The sequence below is a fragment of the Lontra canadensis genome, unplaced genomic scaffold, assembly GCF_010015895.1.
Source record: "Lontra canadensis isolate GAN:19392208 unplaced genomic scaffold, GSC_riverotter_1.0 scaffold3, whole genome shotgun sequence".
NCBI classification, from domain to species: domain Eukaryota; kingdom Metazoa; phylum Chordata; class Mammalia; order Carnivora; family Mustelidae; genus Lontra; species Lontra canadensis.
Window position 1 is genome coordinate 28,402,783 of NW_022630997.1, and position 19,784 is coordinate 28,422,566.

At 37.9% G+C, this 19,784-nt stretch overlaps 1 protein-coding gene and 1 pseudogene across 1 annotated transcript; both read left to right on the top strand.

The window, feature by feature from the left end:
• The first annotated feature begins 678 nt into the window (after positions 1-678).
• On the top strand, positions 679-1,641 carry LOC116879371 (olfactory receptor 6C75-like). The gene has a single exon (XM_032877604.1). It carries the CDS (start codon positions 679-681, stop codon positions 1,639-1,641), a length of 963 nt encoding a protein of 320 aa, XP_032733495.1.
• Positions 1,642-14,716: 13,075 nt separating this feature from the next.
• On the top strand, positions 14,717-15,673 carry LOC116858243 (annotated as a pseudogene).
• The last annotated feature ends 4,111 nt before the right edge of the window (positions 15,674-19,784 follow it).

Here is a 19,784-nt window from a genome sequence, read left to right on the forward strand (position 1 = left end):
GTGTCCCAGAGAGCTCTCTGGAACTCTCTACGTTTCAATTTCTGCTTCTATAGAGGGGGCTCATGGTTATTGTGAAGACTAATAGAAATACTGAATTTCAGTGACCAGCATAAGAACAAGCATAAGTCCTCAACAGATGATGATGATGACAATTTAGACCATAAAATGTATTGCAGATTTTACAAGGGATATTCAATGGAGATATTACTAACATTATTGTTATGTTTACTTACAAATTCATATTATTAAAAATAAAATATTTGTAAGTATGAAAATGTCAACAACTCTGCCTACTTATGATGCTCTATTAAGCATCATATTATTGATCATTATATTACACATAGACTTTTAAGAGCACATGGGAAACAGTGGCATCATCTGTCAAGTGACTTACATGGTTTATCTTACTTAATTCTCAAAGAACATGAATAGGTAGATACTATCATCTTCATTCTACAGAGGGTGAAAGTGAAGTTCACAAAGGTCTCCAAAGGAGACCCATTCCTCAGGAGTTAGAACTCAGTATTGAACTAGCACTGAACTCAAGTCCTTCTGATTCAAGGATCAGTGGGCTAAACCACATTGTTATCTGCTTCTCCACCTTCTTTGACAGGCAAATAACTTAATCATGCTCCTCTGAAACCTTTGTGTTCCCTGATGTAGGTTAAACCAGCAGTGATGATGGTGTGGAAAGAGATGTTCATGGAAATGAGGAATGGGACAACTGTCCAAGAATTCACCTTGGAGGGGTTTCCTGCCATCCAACACCTGGGAAAAGTCCTCTTCTTTGTACACCTCCTGGCGTACCTGGCATCCATTGCAGGCAATGCAGTCATAGTCACTATCACCTGTGCTGACTCCAAGCTCCACACACCTATGTACTTCTTCCTCAGCATTTTCTCCTTCTTTGAGTGTTGTTTCATAAGCGCTGTTATTCCTAAGTTGCTTGTCATCTTTCTCTCAGGTAAGCAAACCATTTCTTTTCCCGCTTGTTTCATACAAGCATTTGTCTTTGTATTTCTGGGAGCAACAGGTTTCCTCCTCATAGCAGTAATGTCTCTGGATCGGTATGTGGCCATTTGCAAGCCTCTGCATTATCCTACCATCATGAACCTGAAGACTTGCTTCCTCCTGGTCACTGCCTGTTTTGCTTTGGCCTTCACTCTCATCACTGGTCCAGTAGTAACAGTTTCCCAGTTATCCTTCTGTGGTTCCCCTGTCATCCCCCACTTCTTCTGTGACATTGGTCCCCTGATTCATCTCTCCTGTTCTGACACCAGGTCTGTTGAAATGTTGGCTTTTGTCCTTGCTTTGTTTGTCCTTTTGACATCCCTTATTATAACCATCATTTCATACAGCAACATAGTAGTCACAATTTTGGGACTCCCATCAGCCAAGGAGAAACAGAAAGCTTTCTCCACCTGCTCCTCTCACCTCATAGTTCTCTCACTGATGTACAGCAGCTGTGTGTTTATATACGTGAAACCAAAGCAAATGAACAGGCTGGACTCCAACAGGGAGGCTGCCCTTGTGAACACGGTGGTGACCCCACTGCTGAACCCTGTCATCTACACTTTGAGGAACAAGCAGGTCCACCAGGCTCTGAGGGAGATGATGTGCAGAATAAAAATATCAAGATAAAAAATTCACATGGCTTTGGAGTGGAAGGCTTCAGAGAACCATCTGTCTTCATTCTGCCCAATTTAGCAGTCCACAGAGTTGTACTGCAATGTCTCGGGCAACCACAGTTGATGTGTACATCACTAGCAAAATAAAAATTTGTTTTACAAGACACATTTTACATTGTTGTGCATAACAATCTTCTCTCTATATTCCACATATTGATGACAATTGATTAATTGCAATACCCTTTACTGAATTTTTATTATTACCACTGATAAAAATCCTGTGCTTGAAGTTTCTAAATTTTAGCAATATATAAAATTTAATTTTACTTCTCTTTAGCCATAAACATGACACAACAGAATTAATGATGCTTTAAGAAAGGCATTTAAATAATTAAAATAATAGGAAATTATATATTGCAATGTATTTAGGAAGGCAGGGATGGAAATAGTACAAATACTTCAGTCCACATTCTCTCCATGCCTAGACCAAGGAAATAATGGTTGTAGTACCTGTCAACTTGGAATATATTTGGTTTGTATCAGGTTTGCCCTTAAATTCTATTCTTGGCCCTTAGCTTAGCTATATGTGTATCCATCAATCCCATGCTAGGGAGAAACAGAATTGTTCCCAGCCTTAGAGAACCAAATTCTAAATAGTGGTAATAACCACAGCATCCCACAGCAGACCAATACTCCTAATTCTTAATTATTCTAATAAATTCTTATTTATTCTAGCTCCATTACCTCAGATGCATAATGTGTACATATGATTGTTTCATTTCCTAAAACTGTTGCCATGTTTCTGCATGTCAATGGAAGGAAGCCCTTATTTCATATTTCTGTAATATCTTCCAAAATTCAAGTTCTTAAAATCTAAGTTATTTACTTATCTACTTCATATTGCTAGTGAATTATAAACAAATTAAACAGATTTCCTGGTTGAGTGGTGTTGTCAACAGTTAAAGTTGTCTTCTGATTGATAACCTATTTAAAAACCAACATTTCCATTATCTCAATCCTTAAACTTTGAGTACTTTTCACACCTTTCCAACAGGAATGTTTCTACTTATTATTCAGAAGGAACACCTCTAAAAAGATTAAGATAATTTTTAATGTTGTTTGTCTTTAACCCAAACTCTGAGGTTAAATAATGTCAAATACACTTTATGAAACACATTCTACACCGTGATTAGATCCCATTTGGCCTCAATGGTCCTACTACAATGTTCAGATTTCATCTGATTGACATAAAGAAGTATCAAACATGTTCTAAAAAATCACAGATGATTTACTATACACACCGTATTAAACGGAGTTTGGAAAAGCCAAGATCAGAGTAGGAAAGTGGGTACAGACACTGTTACAGGAATTAGAAGAAAGAGAATGACGGCTAAGGGAAGTGGCAGTGGGAATGGAATACAAAGGGACCAGAGTAGACACTGAATCATTTGTATTGGATAAGACTTGGTGCTGCCTTCAACTAACTGGTCAACTTCCAAAAACAGGTAAGTTGCATTCTCCATAAAATATGGAGATTGAGCCAATAATCTGTAGGGTCCACTTGAAAATACACATGGACATAGCAGTGAGATGCTGCAGGAACATGGAAATAATGTTCCTGCAGATTTGAATAACTGAAGAGTGTATGGAAGTGGGTGAGGTTTCATAATGTGGAATAAATGACGGAATTGTGGTCAAATTTCTGAAAAGAGTGAGTTTCCCCAAGGTTTTAGCCAGGATTAGATAATTATTTAGTAGACATAAACTAATTAAATGCACTTTATATTATCTTGAGATTGGCTATGATTGAAGAGTGAGCTTGACAAACACTATACTGAAGATCAGAAATCCAAAACTGAGTCTACAAATCCAGTCTGGTCATTACCAGCCAAAGACAATACCAAGTAAAGGACAAACTCTCATGTGGAGGTTAATGCACTAGATTCCGATGCTATAAAATGTTTTATTGAGACAAATCCCTAAGCTAATTCTATACTGAAGATCCAATCATATTTTTAAGACACTTTGTTGGCATGTGATTAACATATAAAAAGCTATAGATATATAATGTATACAAGTTGATGTGCTTTGAGATAAAATACATCCTTGAAGCCATCATCAGTATCAATGCCAGGAACCAATCACCTCCAAAAGTTTCTTCCTGGTCCCTTTATTGTCAGTCTTTTTTCCTTTGCAGGTAAAAGCACATACTTTAAGATCTAGCCTCTTAAATATTTATGTAGGCAATAAAGTATTGTTAATCATAGGCTTGATGTTACACAGATCTCCAGAATTTATTTATTATTTATAACTGAAACTTGATCCATAATCCCTATTCGCCCAGCCCCCAAAACCACCATTCTATGGTCTGCTTCTACATATTAGTTTAGATTCCACATAGAAGATCATGCAGTGTATTTTCTGCTTCCAGCCTTTTTCCATAGAATAATGACCTCCAAGCATATCCACATGGTTGCAAGTGGCATGACCTTCTTCTTTGTAAAGGCTGAATGATATTCCATAATGTATATATGCCACATTTTATTTATCCATGCTTCTTTACACAGACTTTTAGGTTATTTCCCCATCTTAGCTATTGTAAAAAAATTCTACAGTGAACATGGGAGTATAGATATCCCTTTGACATCCATATTTCAATTACTTTGGATATATACCCAGAGGTGGGATGCTGGATCAATGGAAATCTTATTTGGAAATTTTTCAGGCAAGACTATATTATTTACCAGATTGTTTACACCAATTTACACTTTTTGTTGTTGTTGTTCGATTCAATTTTATTTCTTTTTTTGTGTGTGTGGGTATAGTTCTTTTTTTCTTTTAATTTCTTTTCAGCATAACAGTATTCATTGTTTTTGCACCACACCCAGTGCTCCATGCAATACATGCCGTCCTTAATACCCACCACCTGGCTCCCCCAACCTACCATCCCTCGCACCCACCACCTGGCTCCCCCAACCTACCATCCCTCGCCCGTTCAAAACCCTCAAGTTGTTTTTCAGAGTCCATAGTCTCTCATGTTTCACCTCCCCTTCCAATTTCCCTCAACTCCTTTCTCCTCTCCATCTCCCCATTTTACACTTTCATCAAGAGTGTACAGGATTCCTTTTTCTCCACAACCTTGTTGACACATCTTTTCTTTTGTGGGTTTTGGTAATACCCATCCAAATAAACTGTAAAGTGATAGCTCATTGTGGTTTTTACTTGTATTGCCCTTAGTAATGTTTGCAATTCCATTAGTGATGGTAAGCATCTTTCAATGTTATCTGTTAGTCATTTGCATGTGTTCTTTGGAAAAATGTGTATTCAGTTACTCTGTCCATTTTTTCCTACTTTCTTTAAGCATTTATTTAAATTCCACTTTGTTAACATACAGTGTAATAATGGTTTTAGGTGTACAATTTAGTGGTTCAACACTTATATACAACACCCAGAGCTCATGATGACAAGTGAACTTAATCCCCACCCCCTACTTCATTCATCCCTCCAACCACATCCTCCCTGGTTACCATCAGTTTGTTCTCTATAGTTAAAATTCTGTACTTTCTTTCACTTTCCACCCCCTGCTCCTTTGTTTTGTTTCTTAAATTCCATGTATGACTGAAATCATGTTATTTGTCTTTCTCTGGCTTTTTTCACTTGGCATAATATTCTTAAGTTCAACCTATATTTTGCAAGTGGCAAGATTTCATTCTTTTTGATGGCTGACTAATATTCCATTGTATATATATGCCATGTCCTCTTTATCCATTCAGAAGTCAATAGATATTTCGGCTCTTTCCATAATTGGGCTATTGTGGATAATGCAGCTATAAGTATTGAGATGCATGTATTCCTTCAAATTAGTATTTTTGTATTCTTTAGGTACTAGTAGTGCAATAACTGGATCATAGGGTGGTTCTATTTTTAACTTTTTGAGGAACCTCTATGCTCTTTCCCAGAGTGGTTCACCAGTTTGCATTCCTACCAACAGTGTAAGAGGGTTCCCCTTTCTCCACATCCTCACAAACACTTGTTGTTTCTTGCATTGTTGATTTTAGCCATTTTGACAGGTGTGAGGTGATATCTCATTGTAGTTTTGATTTGTATTTCCCTAGTGATGAGTGACATTGAGTATCTTTTCATGTGTCTGTTGGCCATCTGTATTTCATCCTTGGAAAATGCCTTATCACATCTCCTGCTCATTTTTTAAAAGGGTACTCATTTTTGGAATGTGAGTTGTTTTTTTTTTAATTTCAATGCTAATCTTTTATCAGATATGTCATTTTCAATTATCTTCTCTCATTCCATAGGTTGCCTTTAGCTTTGATTGTTTCCATCACTGTACAGAAGCTTACCCAAAGCAATGTATACATTTAATGCAATCCGTGTCTAAATGCCAACAGTATTTTTCACAGAACTAAATCAAATGATCCTAAAATTTGTATATAGCCAAAAGACCCAAGTAGCCAAAGTAACCTTGAAAAAGGAAAGCAAAGCTAGAGGCATCATAATTCTGGACTTCAAGTTATATTGAATAACTATATTGGTCAAGACAGTACAGTAATGGCACAAAAACAGACACATGGATCAAGGGAAAAGAATTAAAAATCAATGGAAAAGAATTAAAAACCCCGACATGAAACCACAATCACAAGGCCAATTAATCTTTGCAAAAGAAAAAAAGGAATATTTACTGGGAAAAAGATAGTATCTTCAACAAATATTGTTGGGAAAGCTGGACAGTTACCTGCAAAAGAAGGAAACTGGATCACTTTCTTACACCACACACAAAAATAAATTCAAAATGGATGAAAGACCTAAATGTGAGACATGAAACCATAAAAATCCTTGAGGAGAACACAGGACATAATTTCTTTGACATCGGCTAGAGCAATTTCTTATTCAGTGTGTTTCCTGAGACAAGTGAGACAAAAGCAAGAATGACTATTGGGACTACATCAAAATACAAAACTTCAGGTAGGGAAAAAATGAGGGAGGGGGGCAAAACATATTCATAATATAGAGAACAAACTGATAGTTACCAGAGAGTAGGTGCATGAGGGGATGGATTATATAGGTGATGGGGATTAAGGAGTACACTGGTGATGAGCACTGGGTGTGGCATGGAAGTGTTAAATCAAAAATTGTACACCTGAAACTAATATTACATTGTATGCTAACTGACTAGAATTTAAAGAAACACTGAAAAAAAAAAAGTGTGTCACTGGTAAAGAACCAAGGTCTACACACATTCCAAGCATGTGGAAACTTTCGGGCACCCACTGAAAATAAGTGGATAGATGATAGATAGATAGATAGATAGATGATAGATAGATACATGATAGATTAATTGATAAAATGGAATACTCATTATTCCCATTACCTTTTTGTTTATATAGCTAAACATGCCCTCATTACTAGTTCATAATTCCTGGATGATGGAGGATCTTTCAAATCAATTTCTGTTTTAGGGACCCTTTGTTTTATCTCAATGGCATAAGTTTGTTGTTGGCCCTAAACTTATCAATTTTCTAAGTCCATCTGAAAATGTTCAGCCAAATACTGGAGAAATCTCAGATCTACAATTTCTCATACAATTTTCTGGTCAGTTCCCTATTTCAGATTTTAGCCCATTTATACAAAGAGAGGACAGGGATCCTTCCATGTCACCATGGAGTCCCCCAAAGAAATCAAAAGGTTCTTGAAGCAGAATTCTAGATTCTTCTCTAGGGTGAATTTTTTTTGGTTGTTTTTTATAAATGTAGCTATGCAAAAAGAGCCCTACTTTTCTTTTCTTACTGTTTCTGGGCTTTGGTAGGTGTTTTCCATGATGGAATTTTAAAAATCTTTTTAACTTTCCCACATGATAGTTTTCAATAAATTTTGTCTTAAATCTGAGAAAGATGAAGTGGTCCAGATCTAAAATCCCCGGCCAGTAAATGACTAATACAATTGTATGTCACATAACAATGCTTTGTTTTTTCTGTGGCTTTGGAAGTCTTTTATTATGGCTCTAATACGACTTTGCTTACATGCATCTTCCACTGATTGAACTTCTGAAAATCTGAAGTGAGGAATGACCCATTAAAGCAATAGTCTTCTGAGTAAGACCTTGAGGAAAGTAGTCTAAGTTGTGAAATCACAGCAGGTAGAACATAAGAAGACACTGAGGACCAGTGTATGGTGATATGAATAGAGTGTTCCTAACTTTAGGTTTTCCCAGGGAATTTTTGAGGAAGGCCGAAATGGAGTCAAAATTTTGTTTTGAGCACTCAGCATACCAATTCAAACACTGCCTTCTGAATATCTGGGATGTTTCCTTCTTTACAGAAGTTACTCCAAAATGCTTTGTCTTTGCAATTTGAAAAGTTCCCAATAATGGTCTTTGCAATTCTAAATCATGCTTAGTAAACTTGTGCTATTTTAGAATTTAAGCACAAGAATTATGATTATAGTGAGAATACATCTGAGTTCTGATAGAAGAAGGTTTGATGTAGGCAGAGAGAAACCCATTGTGGCACACAGACACACACACACAAAAAAGCAAGTCCCAATAGCGAACATCCATGGGTCCTTATGAAATTCTGTGTCAGGCTTTTGATGATAAAACTTCATAGTTAATAGCCTAGAAATCATTCGATCTGGAGCAGGAAAACGAAAAATGAAGACCTCCTATCTTAAATGCTTTCTCTTCTAAACAGAGAAGACAGGACCTTCTCATTGAGCATTTTTTTAGAGAAAAGGTTTATTGTTCCAAAAATAAACAAAAACAAAATAGCCTAATAGCATGTGCATACCAATTAGTTCCCAAAGCCAGATGAATGATAAGGAAATCTCTACCAAAGCCCTATCCTTAAAAAGCTTACTTCTTAACATTGAAGCTATGGCCAGACAAAATAGACCAAAAAAAGGAAAAATTATTTCAGAACTTCATTAATAGCAGTGAAAGGAAATGGCAGTATAGAAAGGCAGTACTTCTCCTAGAAGAACAGTTTCTATCACAAATTCCTATCTATTTAGAATTTTCAAAAACTAAGTAATCTAATAAAGCATGTGGGAGTGCATGAGGACTTAGTCCCAGGAAAACAAAATAAAGGCAGCTAGATTCAGTGGTAAGAAACTCTATTAAAGAATTGAAAGCTTCAGATGACCAATGGGGACATGTATCAATCATGATGGGGCTGAAATGGCCCAAGTCAACCCCAAAAAAGGACCAGAGCTCTTTGGAAAATGGCTGATTACAATGTTGCTGCACGAAAGAACACAGTGGGGGTGCCTGGGTGGCTCAGTCCTCAAGCTTCTGCCTTTGGCTCAAGTCATGATCCCAGTATCCTGGGATCAAGCCCCAGGAAGCAGCTGCCTGCTCAGTGGGAAACCTACTTCTCCCTCTCTCACTCCCCCTGGTTGTGTTCCTTCTCTCACTGTGTCTCTGTCAAACAAATAAATAAATAAAATCTTTAAAAAAAAAAAAAAAAGAAAGAACGAAAGTACACAATGAGCTTGGAGCTCTTTTTGATGTTAGCAGGTGCCCCCAGAATAATGTAGTCATGTCAAAAGGCACGGGAGTTAACTTGAAAGGGAACCCAGTGGCCACAATTATGGAATAATTTGAGCAATACATGAACAGTAATATTAATAGACATAGACCATTACACAAGACAATTACTCTTGGTCCATCCATGCTGAGATGGGTAAAGAATTGAATAAATACTGGGTGTTACACAGAACTATTGAGTCATTGAACATTATATCAAAAACCAATGACATTCTATATTATGGCTAGTTAAATTTAAATTGAAGAAAAAAGAAAGGAAAAGTAAAAAAAAAAGAAGAATGGAATAAATAAATAGGGGGGAAGGAAAACCACTTTCTTAGAGTAGAATTTTAAGTGTAGATGGAATGATGGAAATAGTACCTCACAATTTGAAAAATACCATGGTAATAACTGTTTCAGATAAGAATCATCACTGGATAATAAGTGAGTGGGCAAAAGTGTAAGGATGGATATTTACATAGTCTCAAAGCATCGTCCAATAAGATATTAATTACTATGGGAAAAATAGTAACTTTACTAGTTTTAAACAGACACCACTTTAACCAAGTGATTATCTGTAACAGACAGTAAACTAAGGTCACCAATAATAAGATATGGTGACATCATATCCCTGAGAAAGGTACAATATCATTTCTATAGTATTTTTGACAAAATTGCACAAGCTAACTTTAATCGGACAAACCCACATTAAGCATCACTGTATAGAATAAACAGCATCTTCAGGAGTATCAAAGTTACAAAAGGCAAAGAAATATCGAAGAAACTATCCCAGATCAGAGAAGGTCTAGGAAACAAGAAACTATGCACAAATGCATCACGTCGCCCAGATTGGATCTTGGACCAGATGAAGGACATTTAGTAGGACAACTGACAACTTATGAGTAAGATCTACAAATTAAATGTTCATTTCCTGGTTTTGATCATTGCCCTCTGGTTATATGGTAATATTGGAGGATGTTGTATGAAGGGTATATGAGAATTCCCTGTGTTCAGTTTGCAATATTTTTTGCTAAGTCTGAAGTTTTTGCAAAGTGAAAAGTTAAATAAAAAGTTTCAGAGAAAAAAAGCAGGTTTAAAATTAAAGTAATCCAGGGTACCTGGGTGGCTCAGTTGGTTAAGCGTCTGCCTTCGGGTCAAGTCATGATCTCAGGGTCCTGGGATCAAGTCCCACATGGGGCTCCCCTCCTTGGCACAGGAAACCTGCTTCTCCCTCTCCTACTCTCCCTGCTTATGTTCCCTCTCTCGCTGTCTCTCTCTCTCTCTCTAAAAGTGGATAAAATCTTTAAAAAATAAAATAAAATAAAAATCTGTTGTGTACTGGGGTGCCTGGGTGGCTCAGTAGGTTGAGCATAGGAGACTCCTGGTTTCAGCTCAGGTCATGATCTCAGAGTTTTGGATCAAGCTCTATGTCATGCTCTGTGCTAAATAGGGAGTCTGTTAGAGATTCTCTCCCTGTTCCCCTCCCCCAACTCACACTCATTCTCTCACTCCAAAATAAATAAATGAATCATTAAAAATCATTAACTCATTAAAAAAATCATTAAATATTTTTTGTGTAGGATATATACATATATATATACATACATATATGTGTGTGTGTATGTGTGTGTATGAAATCTCCACACACATAAATATGAAATTGCTGGATCCTGTAGCAAATACATAAAATATGCTCAACGTCAATAGATTTCCAAATTTTACCCTTCCAGTGTCATGAATAGGAGTTCCAGTAGTCTCACTGACACTTGGCAGTGCCTGTGAAATATTATTGTATTGTGGTTATAATTTGTATTTCCCTCGAAATGAAATAACCCAAATATTTTAATATAATACCAGCCATTTGTATGGTCTCTTTTTGTGAAAGGACTCTGCAAATATTTTGCCCAGTTTTCTTTTGTTACATTGTCTTTGCCTTACTGAACTGTAGATTTGTCAGATTAAAAATGCTTCTCAGAGACTGTGGCTTCCACTTTCATTTCCTTAATGTTGTCTTGCAATAAATAGAGGTACTTAATATCATTGTTTTTTATGATAAATTCCTTTGTCTCAGTCAGGAAATTTTTTTTGTTTTCCCTCAAACACATAAGATATTCTGCCATGTTTTCTTTTAGATGAGTGTTATACCATTTACAGTTAGATCTACAGTGCATCTTCTGCAATGGTTTTTTTTTTTCTCTTAAAAAAAATTTTTTTTTGGTTTGCTAAAGAATAAGGGTCAAGATGTATTTTCTCCATTTGAATACCCACTTGACACAGCACCGTCTACCTTTATTGAAGGACTACCACTGCTCTACTGCATTAGACCGTCATTTTTGTCATATATCTGCTGGTGTATATTTTATTGCTAAGTCAAATAAGTCAGACAGAGAAACACAAATACTGTATGAACTCATTTGTGTGTGAAAACTAAAAACATCTAACTCATAGTAACAGACAGTGAAATGGTGGTTGTCAGGGGCTGAGCGGTGGGGGAAAGGAGGAGATGTTGGCCAAAGGGTGCAAACATTCAATTATGAAACAAGTTCTGATGATCTAAGCTACAGCATGGTGCCTATAGTTAACAATACTGTATTGCACACAAGGAAAGTGCTGTGAGAGTAGAACTTTAATGTTCTTACCACCACCACAACAAAATGTAACTATGTGATATGAAGGATGTGTTAGTTAACCTTACTGTGGTAAACATTTCGTAAAGTATAGGTATATCAAATCATCACTTTGTATACCTTAAACTTACACAGTTATATGTCAATTAGATCATAATAAAGCTGAAGGAAAAGAAATATTCTACTTATAATTTTTTAAGTTACATTACCTCTTTCCACACCTTTTGAAAGAGTCCGTAAGAATTGTATTGTTTCTCCCTTAAACAAACCACTGATATGTAAAAAGACAAAACAGGAAAGTATCACAGTCACTGTGGATCCTGTGTCTTGAGAGATAGAGGGATAGAAATTAAAAGTATAGAGAAAACCATTTAGTGTAAGGCCATAAAGTTGCAGACATGAAGAATGTGGCTTGAGGGTCAATGGGAGAGTAGAGGAAAGATGATACAAACACTCAGAAGGACTTCCCCAGTATCTTCCCAAAAGTCTGATGAAATTCAGGGTGTAAACCAGCTCTTCTTCACCATAAAATCTATTCTGTTAACAACAGTATTCTGGTCACAGTGCATACAGCACATGTAGAAAATTGTAGTCTGGACTTTTACTTCCTATCAGTAGCAGTATTCAACTTGGGGTTTTAGAAACCCTTGGGAAATTTTCATATAATTTCCTTGAAAAATCTTGGCAGAGAACAATGCAGACATCTGGGAGTCAGCATCACCACAGACAATGGAAAGATAAATATAAGAGTTGCACCAGCAACTCCTATCCTCAACAGTGACCAATTAGCTGCACCCAGGACACTAGTGATGTCTTTCCTTTCTTCACCTGTCTTTTCAGCATCTCATAAGGTTTGGGGGTCTTCACTCTCTGTTCACTGCCTGGTCCATCCTACTTGGTGACCAGTCTTGTGGCAAAATATCACAGAGCCTCAAACTTGCCTGTCAGCAGCTTCTCATTAGGATATAGTAAAATAAGGCTGCTTCTCCCTTGGAAAGGTGAGCATTTGGTGGAGGAGCTTTGTGACTTAGAAGGTGTCTTGGAGGAGCGGAACCCATTATGAGGAGCACTGCAATAGAGGAAGCCTTGTCTTGGTAACACCCAGAGCTTAACATAGAAGATGCCCACTCCTGCTGAGGAGTATGGGAGGTGGGCAGCAACACTGCATGTTTGGTGGGCTTTAACCCACTGAGGGAGGCAGGGCCAGACCTTTCATCAGAACCCTAAGTAGTCTGGGAGTCAAGCTCCAGTCCTGAATTGGAGGCAGTGAAGTATGGTTGCTTTAATCTCTCTGATCCTTTCTAGGATTTCAGTGGTCAAGGCTGCCCTGCAGACTTGTGCTATGGCACATTCTGGGCTATGGAAACAGGGCATTGTCAGCCAGACCCTGACAGCATGGGATGCACATTCACCCCCCTCAAGGACAACAGGCTGTAACAAATGAGATTCCTTCCCTCTCCTTTCCCCTCAGCCTAGAGCAAGCTCTTGATTTCTTAGAATACAACAGCTGCAAGAGGAGGAAGCCCTGCCCCCCATTTGGTGACTTGTGTGTACACCTGGTTTCAGGGTCCTGGTGACTTCGTGGACTTAATGGGGTCAACAGGAACAGAAACAGGGGCTCCTTGACGCTGTGCCACTCGGGGGTGAGGAGTTCGGTTTCAAGACCAGCCCTTCGGAGGACTGAGCCCACAGTTGGTGAGAGTGACACATACCACGCTGCCACCCTTTAACCTAGTATTGATATGCAGGAGCCAAAAACCATCCTCAGAGAAGTCACTGAGAGGACTGGAGAGAGAAAATGTTCCTGAGCTTTGATGTAAGAGTGAGTATATGAATACCAACTGTCCAGCATATTCACCTAAGTGGGTCAATCTTATGACCTACTGTCACTCCCACCTCCACCAAAACCCAGCATGAACCCTGGGCGGGGGTGGTGTTAAATCCTGGATTTCTACTTTATGTCATGCCACTGAGTGGCCCATAATGTCTCTAGTCTCCAGTCTCTTCTATAAAATGCTCGTATTAATGTAGATCCTCTGTAAGCCCCATGTCATTCCACAGGTCAGTAACGCATCAGTGACTTTAACTAAGGATGGAATCAAGATAAATAAAGCAAATCTTTCATCAGCAATACATTTGTTTCCGTTTTAAAATATTTTAACACTGTAGTTAAAAACAGGAGGGGCTCTACGATCCAGCAGATCTAGCTCAAGAGCCAACTCTGTGACCTAAGCTCTCTGGAACTCTCTAAGCCTGAGTTTCTGCTTCTGGAGAGGAAGGGGCTCATGGTTATTTTGAAGGAAAATAGAAATACTGAATATCAGTGATCAGCATAGTACCATGCATAAGTCCTCAACAAATGATGATGATTTGACAACTTGGACTATAAAATGTATCACATTATTAAAGCAGATATTCAAAAGAATATTACTAATATCACTGTTATGCTTACTTACAAATTGATAATATTATTAAAAACAATAAAATGTAGTATAATTACAAAAATACCAACCCCTGCCTACTAGTGATGCTCTATTTAAGCATTATATTAATGACCATAACATTACAATTAGACTTTGAGGGACACAAAGGAAACATTAACATCATATGCCAAATGAGTTACATGCTTTATCTTAATTAATTCTCACAAGAACATGAACAGGTCCTTCCTATCATCTTCATTCTAAGAGGCTGAAAGTGAAGTTCACACAGCTTAACGTCCTTTCCAAAGGAGATCCATCCCTCCAGAGTTAGAACTTAGTATTGAACTAGTATTGAACTCAGGTCCTTCTGATTCAAGGACCAACTGCCTAAACTACTTTGCTATCAGCCTAGTCACCTTTTTGGATAGGCAGATAACTTAATCATATGCTCCTCTAAAACCTTGTGCTCCCTGATGTCTCTATTGAAGGATAAGACCAGCAGGGATGCTACTATAGAAGAAGATGTCCATGGAAATGAGGAATGGGACAACTGTCCAAGAATTCACCTTGGAGGGGTTTCCTGCCATCCAGCACCTGGGAAAGGTCCTATTCTTTGTACACCTGCTGGCATACCTGGCATCCACTGTAGGCAATACGGTCATAATCACCATCACCTGTGCCGATTCCCAGCTCCACACACCTATGTACTTTTTCCTGAGCATTTTTTCCTTTTTGGAGTGTTGTTTCATAAATGCTGTTATCCCTAAGTTGTTGCACATCTTTCTTTTAGGCAGGCAAGCTATTTCCTTTCCTGCCTGTTTCATACAAGCCTTTCTTATTGTATTTCTGGGAGCAACAGGTTTCCTCCTCATAGCAGTGATGTCTCTGGATCGGTATGTGGCCATTTGCAAGCCTCTGCATTACCCGACTATCATGAACCTGAAGACTTGCTTTATCCTGGTCGCTACCTGCTTCACATTGTCCTTCAGTCTTATCACAGGTCCACTAGTGAAGATTTCCCAGTTATCCTTCTGTGGTCCCCATGTCATCCCCCACTTCTTCTGTGACATAGGCCCCCTGATTCATCTCTCCTGTTCTGACACCTGGTCTATCCAAATGTTGGCTTTTTTCCTTGCCTTATTTATTTTGTTGACATCTCTTATCATAACCATCATTGCATACAGCAACATAGTAGTCACAATTGTACGACTCCCATCAGCCAAGGAGAAACAGAAAGCTTTCTCCACCTGCTCCTCTCACCTCATAGTCCTCTCTCTGATGTATGGAAGTAGTGTCTTTATATATGTGAAACCAAGGCAAAAGAACAGGCTGGACTCCAACAGAGAGGCTGCCCTTGTGAACACAGTGGTGACCCCACTGCTGAACCCTGTCATCTACACTCTGAGGAACAAGCAGGTCCACCGGGCTCTGAGAGAGATGATGTGCAGAATGAAAAGCTGAAGATGAAAAAAAAAAATGACATGGCCTTGGAGTGGAAGGCTTCAGAGAACCATTTGTCTGCATTCTGACTCCTTGGAATATATTTGGTTTGATTCAGGTATGCTCTGAAATGTTGTTAGCTTAGGTATATATATATGCATCATCCCATGCTGCAGAGAAACAGAATTCTTTTCAGGCTTAGACCACTGTCCAGGAAGAAGGAATGACTACATCATCCCACAGCTGACCAGCTTCTATTTCTTAAGTTATTTATTCTAGCTCTAACCCCTCAGATGCATAATGCATACTTATGATTGATTCCTCTCCTAAAGCTGTTATCACAGAGTACTTGTGTATATCTGTGGAAGGGAGCACTTATCTTATACTTCCAAAATTTCTTCTAAAGTTTCAGGTTGAGGGAACCTAAGTTATTTGCTTACATACTTCATAGTGCTAATGAAAAGAAACTAATTAAACAGTTTTCTTGCTTGACTTGTGTTGTCAACTATAAGGTTATCTTGTGAAGAACCTTGTTAATAATAATAATGTGGGTTATTAGTAAATAACCCACATTAGAACCAACATTTCCATGAACTCAATCCTTAAACTTCTGTACCTTTCACACTTATTTCCCAACTAGGATGTATCTATATTTTCTTCAGAGGAAACATCTCTACAAAGATTAACACAATTTTTTTAAAAAGATTTTATTTATTTATTTGACAGAGAGAGATCACAAGTAGATGGAGAGGCAGGCAGAGAGAGAGAGAGAGAGGGAAGCAGGCTCCCTGCTGAGCAGAGAGCCCGATGTGGGACTCGATCCCAGGACCCTGAGATCATGACCTGAGCCGAAGGCAGCGGCTTAACCCACTGAGCCACCCAGGTGCCCCGATTAACACAATTTTTATTTTATTTTTAAACCAGACCCCAAGGTTAGATAATTTCAAATACCTTTCATGAAACATATTCTACACCAATATTAGATCTTATTTGGCCTTGATGATTCCATTACAAAGTTCAGATTTCACCCGATGGACAATGAAGAAATATCAAAGATGCCCTAAAAATTCACAAATGACTGTACACATTGTATTGAACAGAGGTTGTAAAAGCCAAGATCAGAGTACAACAATGGGTACAGACACTGTACCCATTCTCTTTCCCAAGAAAAAGAATAATGGCTTAGGGAAGTGGCAGTGGGAATGGAATACAAAGGGGCCAAAGTAGACTCTGAATCATTTGCACTGGACAAGACGGTGCTGCCTTCAACTGGTCAACTTCCAAAAATATGTAAGTCTTCTTCTTGATAAAATACAAAGATTGAGCCAGATAATCTCTAGGATCCACTTGAAAATACTCATGGACATAGCAAAAAGATGCTGCAGGAATATGGAAATAATGTTCCACCCTGAGATTTGAACTCCTGAAGAGTGTATGGAAGTAGATAAGTTTCAATAATTTAGCAATAAATCAATGAATTGTGTTCAAACTACAGAAAACAGTGTGAATCTCTCCAAGGTGTTAGCCAGGATTTGATAATAATTTATTATACTTAAAATAACTAAATGCACTTCATTTTACCTTGAGAGAGACTATCATTGAGGACTGAGCTTGACAAAGAGAAAAATGAAGACCAGAAATCCAAAACTGAGTCTATAAATTCAGGATGGTCGTTGCCAGCCATATATGGTCCCCCATGATTTGGAGATTAATGCACTAAATTGTGATCCTTAAAACATTTTATTGAGACAAGTTCCCAGCCATATATGGTCCCCCCTAATTTGGAGATTAATGCACTAAATTGTGATCCTTAAAACATTTTATTGAGACAAGTTCCCTAAGCTAATTCTGTATTCATGACATTTCCAAATATAAAAATTAAACCACTTCACTGATGTATGATTGACATTCAAAAAGCTGTAGATATCATGTTTATAATTTGATGTGTTCGGAAATAAGTATACACCCTTAAAACCATCATTACTATCAATGCCATTAATCTATCACTTTCAAAAATTTTTTCCTGACCCTTTTGTTGTTGAATTTTTGCCCTTACATGGTGGGTAAAAGCAGTTAATTTAAGATCTAAATCTCTTAGCAAAATCTTAAGTAGGTAATAAACTATTCTTAGTCACAGGCCCTATGCTATACAGACCTACAGAACTTACTTATTATGTATAACTGAAACTTGATCAATACCTCCTTATTTCACTCTCCCTCAGCCCCTGGCAATTCAGCCCCTTCTACATTCTGCTTCCAGGTATTTGTTTAGATTCCACATATAAGTGAAATCATGCAATGTTTGTCTTTCTGTTGCCACCATTTTTCCTTAGAATAGTGTCCTCCACGTATATCCATGTGGTTACAAGTGGCAAGATCTTCTTCTTTGCAAAGGTTGAATGATATTCCATAATGTATATATACTGCATTTTATTTATCCATTTTTCTTTACGTGGACTTTAAGGTTATTTGCACATTGTAGCAATTGTTAAACCTGCTGCAGTGAACACGGAGTACAGATAATCTCTTTGAGATCCATATTTCAATTTCTTTGGCTATATACCCAGAGGTGGGATTGCTGGATCAAATGGTAATTCTATTTTGAAATGTTTCAGAAAATACTATATTGTTTACCAGAGAGGCTTCAACAATTTACATTTTCATCAACAGTGTACAAGTGTCCCTTTTTCTTCACATCCTTCCTATCTCTTCTTATCCTTTGTGGGGAGTTTTGGTAAAAGCTGTCTAAAGAAGTGTGAAGTGATATCTCATTGTGGTCTTACTTGTATTTTTCCTTTAGTGATGTTTGCATTTGCATTAGTGGTGGTGAGCATCCTTTCATGTACCTGTGGGCCATTTGTTTGTCCTCTTTGGAAGTGTCTATTCAGTTTCTTCTTCCATTTTTTTTTTTAATAGTTTGTTTTCTTGTCTATTTATATGTTTTTTTTTAATTTAATTTAATTTTTTCAGTATTCCAAGATTCTTTGTGTATGCACCACTCCCAGTGCTCCATGCAATACATGCCCTCCTTAATACCCACTACCAGGCTCACCCATCCCACCCCCCCATAAAACCCTCAGTTTGTTTCTCAGAGTCCACAGTCTCCCCCTATGATTTCTCCCAGTTCACTTTTCCTTTCCTTTTCCTAAAGTCCTCCATGTTATTACTTATGCTCCACAAGTAAGTGAAACCATATGAAAATTGACTCTGCTTGACTTACTTCACTCAGCATAATCTCCTTCAGTCTTGTCCATGTTGATACAAAATTGATACAATGTAGAGTATTCATCCTTTCTGAGGGAGGCATAATACTCCATAGTGTATATGGACCATATCTTCTTTACCCATTCATCTGTTGAAGGGCATCTTGACTCTTTCCACAGTTTGGCAATTGTGGCCATTGCTGCTATGAACATTGGGGTACAGATGGCCTTCTTTTCACTACATCTATATCTTTGGGGTAAATTCCCAGTAGTGCAATTGCAGGGTCATGGGGTAGCTCTATTTTTAATTTCTTGAGGAATCTCCACACTCTTTTCCAAAGTGGCTGCACCAACTTGCGTTCCCACCAACAGTGTAAGAGGGTTCCCCTTTCTCCACATCCTCTCCAACATTTGTTGTTTACTGTCTTGTTAATTTTGGCCATTCTAACTGGTGTAAGGTGGTATCTCAATGTGCTTTTGATTTGAATCTCCCTGATGGCTAATGATGATGAACATATGTTCATGTGTCTGTTAGTCATTTGTATGTCTTCTTTGGAGAAGTGTCTGTTCATGTCTTCTGTCCATTTTTTGATGTGATTATCTGTTTTGTGTGTGTTGAGTTTGAGGAGTTCTTTATAGATCATGGATATCAGCCCTGATTTCAAGCTTTGCTACAAAGCTGTGATCAGCAAGACAGCATGGTACAGGCACAAAAACAGACGTAGACCAGTGGAACAGAGTAGAGAGTTCAGATATGGACCCACAACTCTACGGTTAAATAATCTTCAACAAAGCAGGAAAAAAAAATATACAGTGGGGAAAAGGCAGTCTCTTCAATAAATGGTGCTGGGAAAATTGGGTAGCTATGCATAGAAGAATGAAACTCGACCATTTTCTCACACCATACACAAAGAATAAACTCGAGATGG